Source organism: Bombus bifarius, unplaced genomic scaffold (genome assembly GCF_011952205.1).
Source record: "Bombus bifarius isolate JDL3187 unplaced genomic scaffold, Bbif_JDL3187 scf7180000009125, whole genome shotgun sequence".
Lineage (NCBI taxonomy): Eukaryota > Metazoa > Arthropoda > Insecta > Hymenoptera > Apidae > Bombus > Bombus bifarius.
This window is the reverse complement of record NW_022884914.1, coordinates 3,010,156-3,030,218: the sequence shown is the minus strand read 5'-3', so window position 1 is coordinate 3,030,218 and position 20,063 is coordinate 3,010,156. Positions and strand designations below refer to the sequence as shown.

Sequence of the window (20,063 nt, the reverse complement as noted above, 5' to 3'; positions counted from 1 at the left end):
CTCACGAATGGTTTGTATTTAGAGAAGTGAGGTTACTGGTGAAATAAATTACATTATTTGAGAAAGTGGGAAAAATGTATGTTTTAAAGAAATGTTTGTGTAACATTTAAATTATATACCGAGTATTTGGTTGTGTCATAAATGCTTCTTGTACAATACATGTACGAAAACAGGATTAATTTATGTATGTTGCAAAACAACCCAATATTTAGTGTCCATTAATGATAAATATTTATTATGCAATACTTGATAAATATCATGAATGTCATTTGAAATAGAAAACGAGCAGTTAATTCACTCTAATTACTTACTACTTTTACCGACAAGCGTTCTCTACTATTTAGTAAGAATTTTTGACCGACATTCCTCTGTTTCCTGTTCTTTTAATTGCCGTTCGATCGATTTCACAAGTGTTTGGCAATAGAGACGATCCACGATAAGACTGTTCTCGGATCGCTGTTTAAAAGTAGATGCAATCAGATCGAGAGTGATTTGCATGGAATAAGCTTTACGATCGTAAAGAAAACACGACGCAGTTACGATGCAAAGCAGTCGGCATTTTAACCGAGCCGTTTCGTGTTCACGATGATATTTAAAAATCGTGAAGACCTTTCCCTGTTTATAGTCTCGTTTGACTGTTGCAATCATTTCATTAATTAAAAAAAAAAAAAAAAGAAGCGATCTTAAAATACCGACAGAATTGGAAATTTGAGTACACTTGACAGGCTATAATTATTATATCATTATACTGCATAATTTTATAGTATAGAAATGACAATTGTATTTTAAAAAAGACATTTATTCACCTGATTTTTTTTAATGAAATAATTTATAGTAATTGATTTATAAATCACTTCACCGATGCCATTGACTCGCTAATACATTCGCCTAATAAATTGGAAAATTAATAATTCAGTGCAACAGGTTTCCGTAATTTAACCACCTACACAATATTTTATATTGTACACTCAGGTGTGTGCGCTTCTTGCTTCGGTCGTCGGAGTCGCGTGGACTTTTTGTCACGAAGCCAAACTGGTTCCGCGAGACTGTGTAATAGGACACCATAAATCTTCCTTTTCTCATCAGAAATATTTTAGCCTCCCTCCTTCCGCAATTAATAAAGTCGCGCCGTTACTTCTTCGCCGTTTAAATTAATATGTAAAAAATTAATCGAAACGCTTATGAGGTAAACGCCTATAATGAAACAATTGCATTCCCGCTGAAAATTTCTTCTCATTTTGTTTTAACGAAGCTTCTGTATTTGATGTAATAAATTATGAAGCTTAAAAAAAATGCATACAATCAACTTGGTTCCTGAAAGACTCGTTTTTAAAATACATTGATTTGTCTTAAGATTTTCGAATAGCGACGTATCATACTGTATCGATTACAAATGGACAAATTCAAGTTCTACGAGGTAGAAATGCTCGAAAATACATTTAAACGAGTATTTGATAGATCGCGCGCGTGAAACCGTGGAAAATCGCTTGCCACCCCGTTTACCGTTCGAAATGTAACTCTCGTCCATTACATTACGTGAGAAGGCGTGTTTACACGGTGTGAAAGGCGTCGCGGCTTCAGGACGGACCAATCGATGATTTCTCGAGAGTCATTAACTCATATAACGAATGATCCTGAGAGCGGTGAGCGTTTGCTGGATCTGTAATACCGCCATGCTATAGCTATGCCTGTCAATCGCGCCGGTTTCAAGAAATCACGGACAGTTTCGCGATCTAAAAACCGACAACGACTGCTCGTTTCACCCTACTTTCAGGTGAAAATCCATCGAATTTCTTTTCGTGTCTTACTGCTGTCTAACTCTCTAACTCCCGTACGCATTCAAATTGCAAATTGATAATTCTACTCACTGTGTCAATTCATAGCAGCGCCAGTAGAGTCTTCGGTTTCGCTTGTTTTTCAATCTTTCCAGTAAGAAACTATGATTTTCAATAGAAAGTTTCCGATAAAAATGAAATATCGTGGTTTGGAAATCGGAGGATTAAATATTTCAAAAATTATCCTCAAATTTGGCAGAGTAATGTGAAAAATATCAAAAGCTACTATATAGTTAAACAAATATTATAGATTATCGATAGAAGATCGATATTAATATATGCCTATAGACGTTTAAAAAATTGTCTACTGCGAGTAAATCTGACAGAATAAATTAGCGATAGATATTTTTAGCTATGAACGGCTTTCAAGACATTTTCATGTAATTTATCTATTTGATCGTGACCGGAAAGCGTAGGTTCAATGTTTAGATTCGGATTTTTATATCCTCTGATTTTACCTGTTTAGTTATCCTTGAAAGCTTTTCCATTTTATTTCATATATATAATCATGTACATAATATCGCGACATAAACTCGTTGGTTTAGTTTTGGGGATTTTAGTTTAGTTAGCGTTTTTAATTTTTAGTTAACGAAGTAAAATATTTACTGTCGTTAAATCACGCGGAAAATTGGTAAAAATAAAGTCGAGAACCATGTTCGAAGGAGAATGCCACACGTGCAACGCTCGAGTTTGAATGCATCACTTCGATAGGTCAGTGCATGTCTGACATGAACGTAATTGGTATCTATCGGAAACACGTCAAGATAAGATATCGGTTAACAACGTTATCGTGCTCGTCCGTGTGACGCGAAACGTGGTTGTCTTCTTTTAACCGAAACGCCGGCGTTTAACTTGGCCTCGTTACTTTTATCGACAAATCTTAAAGATCGATCCAGTCTAGCGCAACGTTCCGCGTCGCGCGATCGTGTCTTCTCCCAGATATTAACACTGTACTCTGCTATTTGTGATACGCCGTTTTCAGTCATCCAGTGAAATATATTCTCAAATAATCGAAATAAAGTTCATTATTTTCGTTGTGCTCCATCTCGCGCAATAAATATAAGCTTCGTGACAGGTTGCTCGCTCTGCTACAATTGTATTCAACTAAAGTAAAATTAAGTTGCGGTGCGAGTTTATGATATCATAAGTGACATGTATCGTACAAGGTATATTTTTCTTTGGAAACGTATACACGTAAAATCGAACTGTTTTCACCGTGATACGTAAACTAACACGTTTTCAAACGAAAGTTCCTGTGGATAGACGTTAATTGATGATGTGCTACTGAGGTGTTAAATTAATCATCGACGGAGGTATCGATAAGACTTTATTAGAAATTCCTCTATTACGGGCTCTCTCGTTATAAATAGAAACGAAGAAGAGAAATATAATACCTTAAGTCAATTTTTCATTACCAAGATTAAATCTTGATCGACCGGGCTGAGTTGTACGGTTGTTGGGTTTCTAACCATTAATCTTGTTTATCGTTTTCTTCTTTGTTTTCTTTTTTTTTTTCGTACGTCATTTATTATTTTCTGTTATCTTTTTTACATAATATAGGTTATTGCAATTTTCTGCTTTCTTGTTTTCTTCTTTTTGCATTTATGTGACTGTGTATGTATATCTGGTAATAAAAGAACTAAAGAAAACGAGAGAGAAAGAAAGAGAGAGGAATCGTAATTTTCAGTCGTATTATTGCTAATTAATTTATACGTTAATCATATTGCTATTAGGTGTATTACGTATAATACATTTTAATTATATATTTATATCATTTATTTATGTTTTAATTTTTACTGATTATAGTTCTCTTTTTTTTACAGATCGGCGCAGGAGCCATGTCATCGGATCGGCACCACGGATCGCGAGAAATCGACGTAGAACCGGGAGAATCGGATCACCTGCCGGATACTTTCCGAACCGAGTGAAATCGAATACAAAAGATCGTCGGCCAATAATCGGGGATCGACACACGTGATCGGCCCACAACAGCTTGCAACCTACGGCCTCCCCGCTGGCCTGGCCAGCTACTATGCGAATTGAAGCTCTCAGCACCCTCGTCGCGGTGAGTTTGCCGTTTTCAAACCTTTCAACGCGATAGATATCACTTCTTCTCGGTCCATTCTTCGCTATGATCGATATATTTAATATTTGAGAACTGTATTGTCATTTTTGCGTGACCGATTCGGTTTTGTTGCGTGAGTTGAAAAAAGTATACGAAAATGACGTTTATTTTATTTATAGCAGAATACATATACAGGGTATTTCACCTAACTTGACCATCTTAAATGTCTTGTTTATTTTTAATGATAGGGGACAATTTCGGAGGAAGAGAATATTCGGTTCAAAGGGGCAAATGTAGTGACGGGCAAAACAATTTTCTCGAGGGCACTTTTTTCGAGATTCAACGATGTGCAATGTGTCGACGAGAAAATCATTAATTTCAATACTCGTTCGGCGACGGTAAACGAAGGAATCTCAATTTCATTGAAACAGTGTGTTGTGTAATTGTTCCTGATGCTTAGAAGCAGAATGTTTCCCGATCGTTGAATGGAACGTGGTGCAAGAATTTGATGGCCAGCTCGATCGTCAGGTCTTACGCCACTTGATTCCTTCCTGTAGCGTTTAATTAAAAAATAAAGTTCACAACGATACTCGCACAACGCCAGAAAACATGCGATAAAGGGTTCTATACGGATGTGCATCAATTATTATTATAAGTACTTAAAAATGTAGAGAAATCATTCATTTGTCGTCTCCAAAAGCGTATTAAAATTAATTTTGAACACCTTTTGAAATAAATATTTTCCACTGAAACATACAAATCTTACCTTTACCTTCTCTCCATACAAACGCGATTTTCTCGTCGAAAAATACGCCAGGATCAACATATTGTACATCATTGAATTTGTTTTTTTATAAACTATAAGACTGTTGCAATGAAAATGTGTAGTCCCATTTAAAAATACTTCGATGTCTTTGAAATCTCGAAAAAAGTGTCGCTGAGAAAATTTGTTGCCTATCACATTTCCCCCGTCGAACCGAATATTCTCTTCCTTTGATACCTTTTGCTATCATAAAAAATAAAGGAGGTACGTAAAATAGATCAAGTTAGGTGATCTATGCTGTATAGCAACCTCAATTTTAAGGTAAATTATTGAAAAGAATATATCGAACGATCCGATATATGTACCTAATATGAGATTAAATAGGATTGGAAAGTTTACAAATTTCTTAATATGAAAATTATCAAAATTTTTTTATTTTGGAGCAATTACTTAAATTCCAATATTCCGCATTAAAAACGTAGTAGTACTCTTTATTTCATTATCTATTTTCTTTTTTTTTTTTTTTATAGCTTTTTACGGCGATAAAATTTAAGTAAACTTCGTCCGTAACAAACGTAAAGAAAAATTACGAACTACGATTTAACATCTACGTATATTAAGAAGCAGGCTAAACTATGGTTAAAGTCTATGAATTAGACTTTCCCTGTTCTTTTTATATCAAATAACAGATGTAGCTCGAAAGCACCCCTAAATCGCTTTTGCCAGACGTTGTTGATACAAGAATGTTTCATAGTTTTATTGGCAAAACAGTGCCACGTTTATTTGGCTAGCAGGTGTTAAAATAACATTTGCATAAATCTGGCTTACCGCTACAATAAGTAATGTTGCGCGCATGTTAGTGCCGTACAACTCGAATGCCAACACAAACGATAACCGTGATAACTATCCGGATTTAAATCATCGCCCATGGAGAGTGGGTGTAATTACCGTACTATTCTCACGTACTTTCGACGACATTCAGCCCACAAGATCAAGAATTGCACGGTTGAAATATATTCCATGATCCGAATGAATATCAAGATTCGTTGTTCGCAGGATTATAAAATTTTACAATCATATTCTAACGCCGGCTCATCCTTCTTCTCTCACTCATCATTCCTTTTAGCTCACTGCTGGGCGTCGTCGGTTTATTTTATTATAATTTTCGGACATAAATCCCTGTGGTCAAGCCAACCAACGATTAGGTTTTTCTAATGACCAAAAATTTCCAACCCACGCGTTCTTCCGTTCATCGTCGGCGACGTGTCTTTCTTTTTCACTATTCTTTCACGAGCGTTAGGAAATAATCCGGCTCAGAGGATAAATAAAGCAATACGAAGTTTAGTACCTGATAAATCAACGTCAACTTTGTTGCACTCTGTCCTCTATTACAGGTTTTTATAGCCAGTGTGCAAAGCAGTTTCTTCGTGGCTTTGAATAATTATAAACATTCAGTGTCTTGATTCAATAAACATAATACCTTTGAACAAAATATGTTGGAAGTAATAAGATGTAGAAATTTATGTCAGCCCGCCATGAGTTGGTCTTTTACGACCTGAACTATCAAGCTTCGATGTGCATCTAATAATACTAGGTTTAACGATTACAATTAATGTTTTACGACGAAAATAGATATTCGCCTTCCGTACATACGTATACTGCCATGCTCTAAAAATCGTAATGTTACAATATCGAATACTACTACATGTAATAAATAACCAGAAAATGTCGTTGTCCCACTATAAATTCCAGTGTGTGTTAAATTAAACCATAACTTCAATCATCGTCTGTCGACCCACGTTTAATGATATGAATAGCGTGTTCGATACCTCAGTTATTCACCCTCATCGTGGAAAAATTTACAATACTCTGGCACCTGCGTGATATAATTCGCTATTCTTTTCGCATTCCACGGTCCGAGATTTTAACGAGATTACAGGAGATATACTGTTTCTTACGGCTCGAGACACGTTACACTGGACTCGAGGTGTTCGTGAGCTGTTTTAATGACACGGTTATTCGGTCGGCGGCGTTGCGAGAATATCGGGAACGCATTGATTTTTGCGGCGAAGATCGATTACCGTCGGTGCAAATTAATAATACTGCCTTTCACCGCGAGATTTCCAAGGCGATTCGCTAGTCTCGACGCGTAGATCATAATATTAAAACGCATTACGAGCAATGCGACAATGGCGGGAATCGGCGCCGGTCTGGCGTTCGTTCTATAATCAGAAGTCCCTAAAACCAGATGACTCGATATCGAATAGTATTAGAATTACTGAAGTAGATTTACGACAATACATTTTTGAAGATTTGTATGGTTGTTCGTGTATAGACGAAGATCCGTTCCTTTCTTTATCTCTCCCCTTATCTTTCATTCTGATTTCTTTGGTGCAAGATTTCTTTGTACTTTAGTCATTGATAACTTTAGTATACATTGAATTTATTGGAAAAAATATCGATATTTTCATGTTACGCTCATTGAATATTTAATTTAACAAATCTTAAGAATAAAATCAAAGACGTTTATTCTAATAAGAAATCCTAAAAACTGAAGAAATCTATGGCAAATTATCTTACAATCATTGAACCATCCACTATGATTTGAGCGCATGGAGAATTCTTGTCATCGACGTAACGAATAGCAAATAATTACAATACGCTTGGAAACTATTGGAATTCCTTCTAAACATATGTATGTTTTATATTTTTATCTTTTAGAATTTATCACGTATGGTAAAGGGACGTTTAATCCCCCAAAAATCTTGCAGCCAACTGTAAATATACCATGCTCCAACATAAATTCCTGCTCGTTAGACTTTGCATCTGAAGATTTCGCGAGGAATCACGATCCTCTGGTTTTAAAGAGATTTGATTTATTACTTGCCGCTGCGAATTTGCCTACTCCTGTTTCGTGGAGGTAATTGTGGTAAAGAATGCGGAAGTTAGACATGCTAAGATACTCGTGAGTTTTCGCGTTGCTATGTATACATGTTATACTCGTGGGAGGTGATTTAAGCGGTTTATTTAATTAGTTTCTTTCTATTTCGTGCCGCTATCCATTCTTTGTCTCGAAAGAAACGATTATATATCAGTTCTTGGAAGCGTTATCACGTTATTAATGGAGAAAATTCCTTTCATCTTGTAGTAAATTCAAGTGCTTCTGTTTGACGAATCTCGTTGTTTGAGTTGAATTCTTAATTGGCTAATTCGATACTGTTTGGTATCTTAAGTAATTTTCTTATCAGCCTCCTTTCTTATAAATAATCCACAAAGATATCTATATATAAACGTTATTAAATCTTAATACTTCTTTGATATAATCATTTCAGTTTATATTACCAAACACCGTAAAATTCATAGTCCATCAGCCAAACTTTATACGTATTCCCTATTAAAATATTCAACAACCTATCATTAAAACTAACAATCGATAAACCACTATTTACGATCGAACTGAAAGTTTCCTCTTCCTTCGATCCACACCGCTGTAATCATAACCCCGATATGAACCAGACGAATCCCATTACCATATGTATAATCGCGATTTCTACCAGCTAATTAGGTTTAAAGCTTCCTCTTTCGCACCTGGAATTAATCTATTCTATACCGCTACGCGAGGCGTCATCGAGTTTCCTTCGATCAATTTCTGACCGGAAGCGCACCTCGATCCCAATCATTTCGCGGCTCGCGCGATCGCTATCCCTATTAAAGGCAACGGCCGATATCGCATACCAGTTTTATCTGGGCGACATTACGTGCTGACGTACGAATATCCCTAGCCGATTAATATCACCATCGCGATGTTGTCCCATGATATTGATAAATGATAATCGCCACGGCGCGCCCCCTGTAACGCAAATAATTTAATAATGGCAGATTAACACTGTCGCGGACGAGAGGTAGGATCGGCTTGCGAACGACGCAAGGAAAATCGTCGAGGACATTAGTATGCTAATCGTTTCGTCGGCGCCAATGGCCCCAATAAATAATTCTCTTAACGCGAGAGTCGGACGACAGCCTGTCCGCTGCTTGTAACCGCTACCGTTACCTGTTCATCCCCCATGTGCACTGCCAGCCTCGGTCACGGTCTCTCTTCGATGATTTTCTAGGTTTATCACGGTTTCACTAAGAAAAAAGAAAGAGAAAAGAAAAAAAGGGGAAAAAAATGCAGACATCGGCGATTCATCCGTAATCGCGCGATAAATTACATAAAACGCTATATTTCACTCGTCGTGTATCATTCGGCTTGTCCCTCGTGTATCATTATCAGGATTCAGGATTATTTTGCTTGCCACAGCGGTTAAAACTCTCCTGCGGACGCTCGAAGCGAGACGAGTAAACACGGACCTGGCGTTCCAGTGATAAGAGTTGTTAAGCGCAGGCTCGTTGTTGAGCAACCTAGCAAATCGAGATTTTTCTGGTTTTCTTAGCTTTTCTCCAGGGGATTAGGTGATTGGGAGATTCAGGTTGTGAGTGGAAGATCTTGGAGCGTGATGTAAGGCTGTTTATAGGCAAATCTATATTTATTGCTTATCGACCTGAGAAGGATACGTTGGGCATTATATGAATGACTGATCGATGTGCTTATCGACGTATTACGTGTGTATTTGAAAAATTTTATAAGACTTTGCAGGTGTCCTGTTATGAAATGATAATTATTCCTAAAATAAATAAAAATACATTGGAGTAATTGTATTTTAATACGATAATTTTAGGAACATGATCATATCGAAACGTAACACTTTGTGCATTTGTCATGAACGCGACCCGTGTTTGCCAATATTATCACACGACGTGTGTTACTCGTGTGATTCGATATTATAAGACAATGGGATAATATGACTAGCAGAGGTGTAACAACGAGTAAGAAAAATCGATCAATCATGAGGACGAGGGGGATTGCGAGTCTAACAACGCTACGCTATAGCATCCAGTTACTTTTATGAAACTTTCACGCTAGTTTCTCGTTGATGAAAGGATAACGTTTCGAAAGAAATCGCGGTATGTTCTTTTTATTAACCATTAGCTCTTATCCAAAAGCAACGTGAGTTCTTCTCGGATACTGGTTTGAAAATTTCGCCAACGAGAGATAAGGCGAGCGTTAAAAATAAAATTCATCGATCACGCGGTGATTTTGTGGAGCAAAACAAGGCGTAAAAATGACAGCACGCGTCAGCTTTGGCGTTAGGAAATTAAGTCACGATTAAATACATCGTGTAATTTCTCAGTTTCGCCGGTGTATAATTTGCCCCTCTAATGACAGTGACTGGCTAATTAATTGATCGGTAGCGAATAAATCCATGATTAAATGATCGCGTGTCTCTCGATAATGATACTTTGAATATCGCGCCGGTTAAGTGGAATAAGTGTGCTCTTTCACCAAGCCTCCTGCGAAGAATACCTGACGATCGGTCGAATACACCTGCGATCGAGGAAAAAAGGCAAGAGATCGTCTTTCAGGGTTTCGAAGCGAGCACGATTGAAATACCACTCGATTCTATTGGGAATCATACGATGACGTTGTGTATCGATTTCAAAGCAGCCGGCCTCCTCCGGCTGAATCATCCACCCACGCGTGCTTCTTACTGTTCGTGATCTCCATCGCATCGTTCAACTCATCGATCAGTTCGTTCTTTCATTGTTAATTCGTGGAACTATGAAAGTAGGTGCGAAATTTTCACGGTGTCAAACCTGTGTAACTTTGAATTACATTTTCGTCTTTTTGAAATTATATTTTAGCTACTTATCACTAGATTGTAACATTATATTAGCACGAATTGATTTATTTATAATAATTATTAATTTCAATGTTGTTATAGTTGGTTGCTTTTATAGTGAGAAATTCTGTTTGTGAAAGAGTAACAATTTTAACAATCTACGTAGATTAATGTTCATGCAATAAGAATAGTTTGGTGGATATGAAAATTAATTGTATCATTGTGTGTCTACTTTAGAATAATTCAAAGTATAAACAGAAATTTGAGAATTGAGAAACGAAGAATTTAATAAGATATTTTTGTGCCAAACAAATTTCTTTTTTTATATAATTCTATCATAAATAATTAAACAGAATTCTCTAATACTTACACGTTTTCCTCTTTTTTAATTTATACAAGAACATCATTCAGACACGTACAATTAGTGTAGAACGCCTTCTGCTATTATCATCGAAACGCATCGTGGCTATCGAGCCTGTAATTTAAAAGAATTTAAAAATAATATATTACGAATCGTCGTTGGAAATATAAAAGAGGGTTGGTCCACGCGAGTGGACCCTGTGTTTGCTTTGTTCCGGTTCTTTATCTTCCGGTGATTTAGCGTGTCGTGGGTGGATTTTCGCCTCTGGCGCGTTATCCTGTAGAAGGGCTTTTGGTAGAAAGCCTCTTTCGATAGAAATCAATTCACAAATGGATGACGTTTCACTATTGAAAAAGTGCACATTTACTCGTACAATATGTTTCAAAGCTTGAAAGGAATATGCTTTTTTAAGGATTTCGTCTCGTGATAGTAGTCCGATTAATTTCTACTTGATCTTCATTTTATATTATATAAGTTAAAATTTTATTGAATTTCAGCATTTCAGTCCGCTTAAAATATTTTTAACCAACCAGATTCATAAATAAGAATTATGAACGAGACGAGGACCATTTTTACGATATGTAGTAGAAATTCTTTTTTACGTAATCATCAATTTCCACACGTACCGCAAAACGAAAGGTCCAAAGTTACGCATCCTCGAGCTTCAAATATGTGTCCCCCCTTTTTTCTGTAGAAATCTTTTATTTCATCCATGTACTTATCAGATTTCTGTTTTTACCATGTATCGTATTATATCACATTCTTTGTAGGGATATCCAATCATTCTATATTAATTTCTGCTTCAACTATAAGTAGTTCTTCCAATTAAATAATTCTCATTCAAAATATTTCCTCTCCTTATTTCCAATCTCAATGCTCTGATATTTTCTACGATATTCAAATTCTTTCTTTCACGCATACAAAAATAAATTTCATCGCTGATAAGTCACAGTACACTTAAACCATGGAATTCGATTCGTTTTCGATCTTTACACTCCTAAATTCAACAAACCACAAAAAAGAAGCGATTCCCAGGCATCTGCGTGGGTTTACGCGTGGCGCAAGAATCGTTAATTTGTCGCGTCGGGAAGTACAAGCGTCCTGCGGTCTCATGTGGTCCTACTCGCTCGTTTATGAACGACCTTTACTATTGTAAACGTACGCAGGATACGTGGTGCAGGATTTACGCGTGTACGATACACGTACGAAACGGTGAAGCGACTAACCAAATATTTATACATGTCAATCATAAGAGACGACGAAGCGTCGTACGCTGTCTAAACAGGCCGCAGGGGCCTCGTGCAACGCGCAAGCCATCCAGTAGCGTTCAACATCGTGGACCTTTCCGTTGCTCGTTGCTCTATCTCTAACAAGCCTCTCGATAGTTACCGTTTGTCATGCGCTCCAAGTCGTGTTTGCTTCCCCATGGAAGAAAATCATAGGCCGATCTGTAAGGCCATCTAATTTTCATCTCGACTGTTGTTTAAGTGAAATTACAGTAGACTAGCCTACAGTAGCATTGCCTGTTCAAAATAAAGAATGTAATGTTTCTGATTCAAATTGTTTCATGAGCTCATTTCTTAGGTATTTCTTTTGTTTGATCTTTCTATTTGTACTTTTACTTTATCTTTCATTGACTTTTCTAATTTTGATTACCAGTATATTTTCCTTTTCTTTAATAAATAATAAATGTAACATGCTTGTTAACACGCATTTAATTCAATTATTATTTCTGAAACAGTAATCCTTATATCTATATCTACTTCTGACGTTAAATTACCAGCTAAGGTTTATATCTTTCTTCGTACGAAAGAAAAAAAAGAAGAAATACAATTAATCCAAATCTAATTCAAATTTGCACGAGAGATATTAAACAATGGAAATACTACAAAGTAGCCCAGAAAATGGCAAAAGGCTGTTGTTGAAACTCTCGGTAAACTGCTATAAGTCACAAGTGCGTTCGCTCGTGGCAGATGCACAAAGAGTATGCTAATAATACGAGTCGTTGCATTGACGTTCAATAAACACGAGTTTCGAATTCTATCACGAGTTTATCCAGTAAACCGCTATTAACGTTTGCACACGACAAAACGCGTCAAGATGGGAGGATGCTTCACTTCAAAGCCATTCCATTTAATTCAACGTTCATTGTAACTGCATTTGCACGAATCCTCAATAATCGACCATCACCACGTCGACCACATCATAGACGTCGAGAGTTTCATACAACTTCGATCATTTAATCATCGTAAAAGTTTAAAGTCTTAAAAAAAAAAAAGAAGAAAAAAGAAGACGGTGTACCATACTCGAAGAAACCTTGCTTTCCTCCATTATTTTATTCGATTAGTTTAAGCAAACACGTATTTAGGTGTATGTATGTAAGTCGGTTACCAATTAACGGCCTGCTTGACAAATTTATCGACGACTCGAAATTCTATCCCGATCTGCTCGCGAATTTATGATGCGTTCCGCGTTCTACACGCTTTACAACTCTTATTACGCTAATTGGTCCTGCCATGTGTACGTATCTGTTTACTACCGTTAATTTGCACCTTGGTTTTTATTTCTCGCGTAACGAGCCACCGATCTTTCTTTAATATATGCATACTCGACTGGAGAAAGTTCCATACAACGGATTACATGCATAATCGACAACTTCTTTCCACTGTCTGTGAGCTGTTGCGATTGCGGAACCCTATACAGGTCCGTGGATCGAGCCTTTTCTGCGGCTCATCGTGTGATCGCAGGTTGTCAAAGGTTAATAAGTTCTGCCACTGACATTTTCGGTTGCCGGATCTTAACACTAGTTACGTCTACGGTTATATGGCTCCTAGGGAATAAACTTAATGCTTAGGAAGGATTAGAGTGTACGATTAGCATAATCGAAGTTTACTACTAAAGTACATGGTTGGACAAGTGATTTATGGTAATAAGTTATTATGTACTATTAGTTCAGCGGCTCAACTACAATTTTATTAATACTCGACCTTTTACGATCAACCGTGTATTTTGTTTCAGTCTATATCGGTAATTTACGAAGTTAGAGATATTGTACTTAGAAAATCATTCAAATTGTATCAAATAGTATGAAAATATCTTAATATCTACAGCTTGACACTTGATCATGTTAATTCAATTAGTTGCATTAAATTTATTAATCATGTTGTTCATGGAGCACGGCCAATATTTTAGATTTCGTTTATTTGTTTATCGAAAAGGGAGCTAAAGGGCTCCCAGATCATGTTCTACAGTTTAAACTTTTCGTCTGATCTTGATATTTTCCTATTATCAGCAACGAGCAAAAAGTAAATACTTAATACTACAAATCTTTAACAACTAGTAATACAGAAGCGTAAAGCATTCGATATTGGATGAGAGGCAAAGGAAATAGCTTGTCATAAGCCATGAAGATAAAAGCGACAAAAATTGGTGTAACAATGGATTGCATCGCCGTCGCCGTATCCTGGTGGCAACATAGCAATTAGGCGTGTCTATGATTTTCTCACGTTCCACGCGTCGATCCGCCGCAAAAAGCGAAACAGGGACGACGGGGATTGCGTAAAATTTTTATGCACATTTCGAAAGACCTTTCGTCGCAGCCAACGATGTCGTAGACGCGATATATTCAAATCACCGCCACCTTATTACGATACGACAAGCTTATTACGATAGGCAGACGGCGTATATCGAGAGCCACGGGTGTATACGCGCGTCTATCTCCGGTTATTTGCCATATAACGGAACAGTTCTCAGCTCTACGGTGAAACGTTGAGGCTCGTGGAGACCTATAAATTATTGCCGTACGTCTATCCAATCGCAGCTCGGCCGGCTGGTGAGTTAAAAAGAATCACGGACCAATGGTGGCAGAGAATGTCCAACGCTCGTAACTACCGCCTCCGGTTCAGGACGGGCGCAGTAAAATCGGAAATATCGCCGTAGAAATGCGTTACGCTATCCGATCGATCGACGAGCGTATCATATTGTATGATAATCGTGGCCGATATCGGTTGTGGCGATCCATCATACGGAATTCCATTCTCTGACCTGGAAATTCGTCGCCCTGTCGCGCGTTGCACGCGAAACGATGCCAAGGATCTCCAGGAGTAAAAATTGTAGGCGGTAGCCATTTCGATGGTTGATAGGCGAGCTGGTCGCGATGCGATTTCATTGGTTGAAACGGACAGCTAGGAAACCGTGGAACGATTTCCAGATTGTGAAAACCGTGTCGATTGATCTTGTTTTCTATCCCGAGAGATTTGTTGCTTCGACAGTCTATGCAGGATTTAAGAGACAGTTTAATTAGATGCAGTGTCGTGCTGTGCACGGTGTATGACTTACGTCAGAGAGTAAGAAATAGATTATTTTTTATTTCAGATGAAATTCTATTGCCTCTTTGTTGTATGCCAGTTGAATGTCTTTCAGATTTTATTGAAGAAGTATTTCTTATTGAAAGTACATTACATGTACTCTTTGATATTTCATAGAAAGCAAATCTTATTTTACTTAAGAACGTTCTATTCAAAATTATTATCTTTAATCATTTTAATCACTACTTATAATACTTGTTTCTCTTTCAATAAAAGGGTTAATTACAGAAATGATGCATTTTCACGTAAAACAAAGTGACTCGGTAAAAAATTTCCCCGTTATTCCATCTACTCTTCACCTACAAAATGCTTGTATACTCATTATTTTAAAATCGCAATAAAATCAAGCGACTCTAGGATTAACTCTTAATTAGCTTTTTCCGTCTAACCACGTTGATCCAGTATATCGAATTAAATTAACTCGGTGCGTACTCGTTCAACGTATTCTTAATAGACCATTAGGCACGACTCGTGGTTGTATTGCATCGTCACTTAGAGCACCACGGACGAGTTCTTCAGGTAGCATAAGTTTTCGCGTGAAATCGTTGCGTCGACACACCCTCTTCGTACGGTAAACCCTAAACAGACAACACGAACGCATAAACTCTGGTTGTAAGAGATAATCCGGTGTCCGTACACATACAATCCTGATTTTCGACTGGTAACCCAAAGTACAAAGAACCAGATACCACGCGGGTGCACAAGCGTGAACAGACATAAAGAAACACGTCGATAGGTCCCGTCTTTTCGATACCAGCGTTGCCTCTTTGAATGTTATCGGTCTACCCTGCACGACGCGGTTCATATATCGAGATGTATGTGTATATCGATAGTAGTCTCGCTTGTACAGAATGCTGGTTTCTATTTAGTCAAGGCTACCTGAAATTTTAAATTTTGTTTAAATAATTGATGGTCGTTCCTGGCGGTAATAGTATTATTGTATGGAGATTAGGAAAACGATAGATTCCTTACAAGATTCTTTAATCGGATTAAAATACGTACTTAAATTTATTGTACAGACAATTTTTAAGTGGGAGGCTTTAGTTTATATAAAATTTTATTCGCAGATATTAAGAAATAAATATCGCGTTCTTACGATAAATTAGCTGTTTCACGTACGTGCAATATTGTGTATGCATATTACGCAATGTACAATATTGTATATGCGGTATTTAATAAGCTATTAATTAACTAGATAAATTTCAGTCTCCAATTTTAGTGCTTTTTACGTCTTCTTTACAAGACCATTCAAAAACTATATTTCTTTTATTTTTAATATTAAATTTATTTTTCTCGCACGTTAAAGAGCGACAGAAGCTTGTGTTTCTTGTATTTAACGTTGACGGTACAATATAATCGATCGTAGTAGCGTGGTTTTGCTACTACATTGATAATTTGGCGATTTATTAAAATACGAGATTGCAGAAGTAGAAGCTTTTACTAACAAACCTACCATAACATCGTTCAACCGCAACAGAGGGTAACGAGGAGATATCGCAAGTTTATAGTGGCAGTTCATCCAAGTCCCAATATCTTCCCCGGACCCTGATATTACGAGGTTAATCTGAAAGTACGTGTCCAATAAATCCTCCCGCCGAATATTTCGTATCTCACATGTAAAAACCACTGGTTGCATTGAACCTCTCATTCCCTGACTTATAGCAGATCGGCTCGTATTTTTTCTCATACAAGAAACCTCATCCCTCTACAGGTACATAATCAGGAAACGAGTTTGCAATTCAAATGCCATACTTCATAGCCTTTTTATACTTTGCGTCTCACATGGATGGTCTTAAATATTTATCCTCTAACATTTTTCCGATCTTAGTGTTCTTGCGAATTAAGAACGATAATCGATGACACAGAACGTGTATCTTTACAAGCTATAGACTATGTCACAGCAAAATTAGCACGTTCTTTTTCGTTTATTTTGTCATTTTGATGCATAAGAGAGATTATGCTAATTTATGATTGGAAAATTACAGTTAGAATTAAAAGGAAAATGGCGGAGCATGGAGGATGTTATAAAATTTAGTATTCAGTAGATGATAGACTTGTGTACTGCAAGTACGTAGTAAGTAGCGTTGTAATAGGTTTGATCAGCTGGTAGTTCATGAAGTGATTTTTATTCTATTGATAAGATCGAAATATATTCGCAAAGAATGAGATCTGCGAACTACGTGTGAACAGAACAGATTTTCGTGAAATTTAACTATTTTTATTTTTTAACCATTTACAGGCAATCCAGATCGTTCGCTCGATGGAAATTTCACTCGAGAATTAAAAAAGACCCTTACAAGGCTTTTAAACATTTAATTTAACAACTATATAATTGCAAGATTTTAAAGATATTCTGGAAATCTGAAACAGAAAAAAGATGAATATGGACGTAAATACGAGAAATAGGAACTTACGCTTTGTCATCGTAGGATTAGTTCATCGAATAAATGGTTCACGAAAAATTTCCTCGTCGATTGAAAACTGCACTTTGCAATTTCACTTCGATGATGTGATTGGGGTGAAAATTAGCCGTCTTTCAAAACGTGCCAGTGCACGTTGCTAAAGCACGTCGTGGAGACGTGTCTCGTGGAAATATCCCACGACGATCGTGCGTACGCGAGCTGCCAACGAGCGACCGGCTAATTTCGACTTTCGAAAATACGCTTGGCATACCGGCTGACTGGGCATTTCATTATCAGGCGGAAGACGACTCCGCAACGAATTCGAGACGCTAATTAGCGTGTTTCGGGCCGTGGTTTGCCTCCTAACACACTGGTGGGATCTTTAAATGCGTCGTCGACTCGCAGTACCGCTCGTGAGGGGATGTATACGATTTAACGGAGTTACAGTATCCGCGACGAACACGATGTTACGGTACAATATACTTTATGAGCCGGAATGAGTAGTGCTTTTCAGTCTGAAAGGAGTTTCGTCACTGTTTGTATAGATTTTTTTAACGTGTCACCATAGATACACTCATGTGGACGTTGTTCGAAATACGTTTTTTGTTCGGTTTCACTCGTTAAAAAAAGGTTTACACGATGGAAGCTCAGGGCTTCGATTGAGTTATTGCATCGAAGATAGAGGAACCTTGGAATAACGATACAATTTATGATTATGGAAATGTTTGAACAACGAAGTTAAAATTTACGTCATAATAAAAATATGTGCCTCGATTATTGACTATTCATTTAGCAAGGAATAAAAATTGCTTTATAATAAATGGAATTATCAAGTTCGAGTAAGCAAACTCGACAAATTATTAACGATAACTATTTTACAACTAACGAACAAGATTAATAACTTTGAGTTGTAATTTGTTGCGAATGAAAACAGAGTGAGCGATCGTAACAGAGTTTGGAAGATCGAATTAACAAGTATCTAATGTGTTAATTGCCACTGTCGTCGGATACTAAAAGAATAATTTTCACAGACATATATATACTTAGAGTATTTAGTGGAGGAAAGATGGTTTTAGCTCTTAATTGCTACACGAGTTGGGTAGGTCGTACTTTGCATAAGTTAAATTTTTAAGCAAAAACAGGCGACAGTGATAACAACAACGTTCGGCAATAAATTCACCTTCAGCAAGCACAACTGAAAAATAAAAAGTAATTATCATTTTCTGATCTTGCTAATAAAATCTCCAAAGCGGTTGAAGTATTCGTACGAAATACCCTAACGACGTGAAATTAAAAAAAAATTACTCGGAACCTTTAGGAATTCCACGTAAATAGCGTTTGCCCAAATTTGGCAAAATCGATAAATCGAGTCTCTATTTCCTCGTAACTTCCACCGACTCGTGCTGTATCTCAAATTCCAACTCCCACATTCGCAATCAGCACGAAGCGTATCTCTTCGAGTACCGTTCACTTGGCGATGATTATTCCAGTATTTCAGTGGAGTCAGCAATTAACGATAAACATTAAGTCGTCGTCGTAGTCGGCGTAATGCCGCGTGTATGACGCGGTTCGTATAAGGAGGATCGATTAAAATCGCAGTGCCAGTGAGAGGAGGCCGGTCGGCGATGAGGCAACAAACCGATAAGGATCCGAGAACTCGGTGTGTGGTCCGTTTGTGTGTGAATATCCGGCCGATCAGAAACAGCGTTGGCCACATCGCGACGTCGAGTTCCTCGTACGGGAGGCGCCAGTTAGTTAACCGCCTCAACCCTGAGGGACGATGGCTTAATTAAACGACACGGGCGTCGAACGCTATCTTTTATTGTCCCATTTCTATAAATCTCTGGAAACCGAGCCCTCTTCGCTATTCTAGACATCGTTGCCTGCCACTGTGCGGGATAGACAGACAACATCGTAGGCGCGACACTGTTGAAATTCTAATTTGTGCTGCTGTATTCGTTGAACGTCGTGAAAAGGAGGGCGTGGAGATTCGTTACGGACGATTGGTGAGACTCGTGCATGTTACAGAAGATTGATAGCGTCGTAAGATAAGCACGATAATGGGAATTTGCGCGCGCTCGATGGATCGTTAATGCGCTAATTTAGAATTCTGATGTGACGATGATTGAGGATTATGGGATAATTAGTCGTTGTAATGGTGAAATATCTGTGAAATAGGATTTCTAGTAGTTAATGGAATTGGATAGGAGTAGCCTCTAATATGGGAATATTTCTGATACATCGTTTTAAATAATCATTAATGTTAAATATACGAATTGAATTTCTAATTCAATACGGAAGTTACCAATGCTGGAATAAAATAGATTTTCGTGTAGTTACTGGAATTTTTCATTAATAAGCCTACAATTTTTAACGGAAGATCTGTATAAAAAAAGATAAATAATATTAATAGCTTGTTTTTAACACGATATAGATGCAGGAAAAACGTGTTGGATCTTTACCTATTTATTTAAAAAAAAATGATTTTTCATATTAGTAGTGACATGAAATATTTTAATATCTGAGAACATACGGATCCTTTTATCAAAG

General features: G+C 37.3%; 1 protein-coding gene across 3 annotated transcripts in view; it reads left to right on the top strand.

Moving 5' to 3' along the window:
- Positions 1-20,063, top strand: part of LOC117213698 — a 113,538-nt gene that overhangs the window by 88,759 nt on the left and 4,716 nt on the right. For 2 of the 3 annotated variants that reach the window (XM_033459252.1, XM_033459253.1), the window contains exon 2: positions 3,659-3,900. In XM_033459252.1, the coding sequence (XP_033315143.1) occupies positions 3,868-3,900 (33 nt within the window). In that variant the 5' untranslated portion in view covers positions 3,659-3,867. Of the gene's footprint in view, positions 1-3,658; positions 3,901-20,063 lie in introns of those variants that run through there. The other variant, XR_004488704.1, reaches the window with a different exon arrangement.